The sequence below is a fragment of the Narcine bancroftii genome, chromosome 5, assembly GCF_036971445.1.
Source record: "Narcine bancroftii isolate sNarBan1 chromosome 5, sNarBan1.hap1, whole genome shotgun sequence".
Lineage (NCBI taxonomy): Eukaryota > Metazoa > Chordata > Chondrichthyes > Torpediniformes > Narcinidae > Narcine > Narcine bancroftii.
In genome coordinates this window covers 185,236,715-185,240,073 of record NC_091473.1, presented here as the reverse complement: position 1 = coordinate 185,240,073, position 3,359 = coordinate 185,236,715, and the positions used below count along the sequence as shown (strand labels likewise).

Genomic DNA, 3,359 nt, shown 5'->3' with positions numbered 1-3,359 from the left:
CATACACATCAACGGAAGTTCGTTTCGAATCTTAAGTCCAATAACGTGAATATGTGCGCTTGAAATGGTCATTCCTTCCAAATCTGCAGATCACTTGTAAGATTTATTTGAGCACTAAACGGAATATTCACATACAACGCGATCCCCTTCACGTAAAGAGATATTTCACCGCAATCTTCAGTTCCTCCCTGAATCTCCTCTGGGACAAAGTGTAGATGCACGTGTTGGTGCAGGTACTGAGAAATAGAAACATGTATGCAAATTGCTGCAGAATATATGTCGGGTTACTTCGATATCTGTCTGTGTAAAAATAATTTTGAGTTTGCCATTTTGAGTGAAACACGACATAGGGGATCCACAACAAAATAAAATTGGCAGAGAGAGAGAACAACAGAACCATTGACTTTCTGCGTTTTCCCGCCTCCGGATCCGTCTCCTTCACAATGTTTTTCCGGAGAATGCGACGTATTTCATTTGCCGCAACAATATGACGGACGGTTAAACCGTTGAACAATACAATGAGGCCGATTGGCACTAAAGGTGTAGTGACGCTGATGAAGACCGTGTATATTCTCCAGAAGGTTGAGGACGAATATTCAGCTTTGGGAACGCAGCGCCACGGCAAGTGGTCAATGACGACCCAAGGTTTTATTACGAGGGCGTAGGGAACGTATCTCACACAACCCCATATTGTCACAATTACCATCACAACCGTGGCCGTTCGCTCGGTGCAATACCGCTCCCGCAGCCTCACACCACAAATTGCGACGTAGCGATCGAACGTGAAAGCCACCGTCAACCAGACAGAACAGTCCATTGCTACAAACCTTAGGACAAGGGTCAGCGTGCAGATTGGAGTGAAGAGCAAATACGGAGCAAAAATGTAGATGTTATTAACCTGCTCCAGCAATACCCCGATGACCACACACATTAAATCAGCCATCGCCATTCCGACGAGGTAGCGAGTGATGCACCGTGACAAACCACAATTCCTCCGCCATAGAATCAAAATCGCCATTAAATTAACTGTAAAGACACAAAAAAGTCAGTTAAACCGCGCCAACCCGGCTCCTTTTCAATTTATATTTGTGCACAAAATCATTTTAATTTCTCTGACCCCCTTTAGGACGAGGATGGCTGAGGATCAGAGAGTGGGAACGCAGTGGACCCGCGCACTTTCTCTCTCACTCATTCTTTCCCTCTGCTTTCCCCCCCCCCCCCCAATTTCCCTCAAACCCCAGATGCATGAAAACAGCGGATCGCAGTGCGATCTGAGAGCAGTTTAGATCGGTGACTCTGAACACCTGATCGGTGAAGGACTGATCAGCTCAGTCACCGAGACCAGATTTGTGGCTGTTTAAGTATTTTATTTTATTTTTCAAAATGTCAACCATATCAAACAAAATATATACAAACGTTTCTCATTAAATATACACTGTGGCATTTTCTACCTTCGCCCCATACCTTCCCTTCCCCCTTCCCACACCCTCCAAAACCAATAAATAATCAACGTATTCCATACAATAAAACCATTAAACAATGTTATCCCACAATGAAAAATAAACACGAAAAATGTGTCATCTACTTTTCCACACTGGATCAAGTCGTTTTGTCTTCTTATCATTTTCGGGGGTGAGGTTCGAGGTAAGCCCTCGCTGTTAAATTCCATGTATGGTTCCCAAATCTGTTCAAATAATGTGACTTTAATTTTTAAATTATAATGTTATTTTTATTCAATGGAATACATTTTTTCATTTCCATGTACCATTGCTGTACTTTCAGGCTGACTTCCATTTTCCATGTTGGCATTGTACTTTTTTTTGCTACTGCTAAGGCTATCATATAGAATCTTTTTGCATTTTATTCAATTTGAGGTCTAATTCTTTAATTCTTATATTACTTAGAAGAAAGATCTCTGGATTTTTTGGTATGTTATATTGTGTGATTCTATTGAATATCTGATTTAGATCGTCCCAAAACATTTTCACTTTCTCACATGCCCAGATAGCATGTACTGTTGTTCCCATTTCCTTCTTTCAGTGATAACATCTATTTGAAAATGTTGGATCCCATTTCCCTAACGTTTGGGGCGTGCTCTATAACTTGTGCAACCAGTTGGACTCGTTCATGCATAATCTTGTGTTTATTATACGTTTCATAGTTCCAGAACATAACGTTTTCCATGTTTCATTTTTTGTATAGGAACATAGGAACATAGAAAGTAGGAACAGGAGTAGGCCAAAAAATGGCCCATCGAGCCTGCTCCACCATTCAATACGATCATGGCTGATCTAATTTATGACCTAACTCCACCTACCTGCCTTCTCCCCATATCCCCTAATTCCTCTATCATGTAAAAATTTATCTAACCGAATTTTAAGTATGTTTAATGAGGCAGCCTCAACCACTTCCCTGGTTAGAGAATTCCAAACTACTCTCTGGGAAAAATTATTTTTCCTCATTTCTGTCCTAAAGTCCCCCGAATCTTGAGTCTGTGTCCTCTCGTTTTAGTTTCCCCGGCCAGCTCAAAAAACCTTCCTACATCTATCCTATCCTTACCCTTCATAATCCTGTATGTTTCTATGAGATCTCCTCTCATTCTTCTGAACTCGAACAATTACAATATTAGATGATTTAATCTTTCATCATAAATCAACCCCTTCATCCCAGGGATCAACCTAATAAACCTCCTCTGGACCGTCTCTAAAGCCAGTATATCCTTCCTCAAATATGGAGAACAGAACTGGACACAGTACTCCAGGTGTGGTCTCACCAGTACCTTATACAGTTGCAACATTACCTCCCTACTCCTGAATTCAATTCCTCTAGCGATGAAGGACAACATTCCATTTGCCTTCTTAATAACCTGCTGCACCTGCAACCTAACTTTTTGCGATTCATGCACAAGCACTCCCAAGTCCCTCTGCACAACAGCATGCAGTAGTTTTTCACACTTTAAATAATATTCAGCTCTTTTATTTTTCTTGCCAAAGTGGATAACCTCACACTTTCTAACAGTGTACTCCATCTGTCAGACCTTTGCTCACTCATCCAGCTTAACTATATCCCTCTGCAGACTCTTCACATCCTCATTACAATTTGCTATTCCATTCAATTTGGTGTCATCCGCAAACTTGGCTACACCACATTTTGTCCCCTCCTCCAAGTCATCAATGTAAATGATGAACAGTTGTGGGCCTAACACTGACCCCTGTGGCACCCCACTTACCACTCTCTGCCAACCTGAAAAACTCCCATTTATCCCGACTCTCTGCCTCCTGTCAGACAACCAATTTTCAATCCAGGCCAATATACTTCCCCGGACTCCACTTTCCTGTAACTTACTGATAAGCCTCTTG

General features: G+C 41.6%; 1 protein-coding gene across 1 annotated transcript; it reads right to left on the bottom strand.

Moving 5' to 3' along the window:
- Positions 1-148: 148 nt before the first annotated feature.
- Positions 149-1,669, bottom strand: LOC138765397 (probable G-protein coupled receptor 139). The gene is made up of 2 exons (XM_069942440.1): positions 1,465-1,669; positions 149-1,026 (listed from the first exon to the last, which is right to left on the bottom strand). The coding sequence occupies exons 1-2, from the start codon at positions 1,667-1,669 to the stop codon at positions 149-151; spliced, it is 1,083 nt and encodes a 360-aa protein (XP_069798541.1).
- Between the last annotated feature and the right edge of the window lie 1,690 nt (positions 1,670-3,359).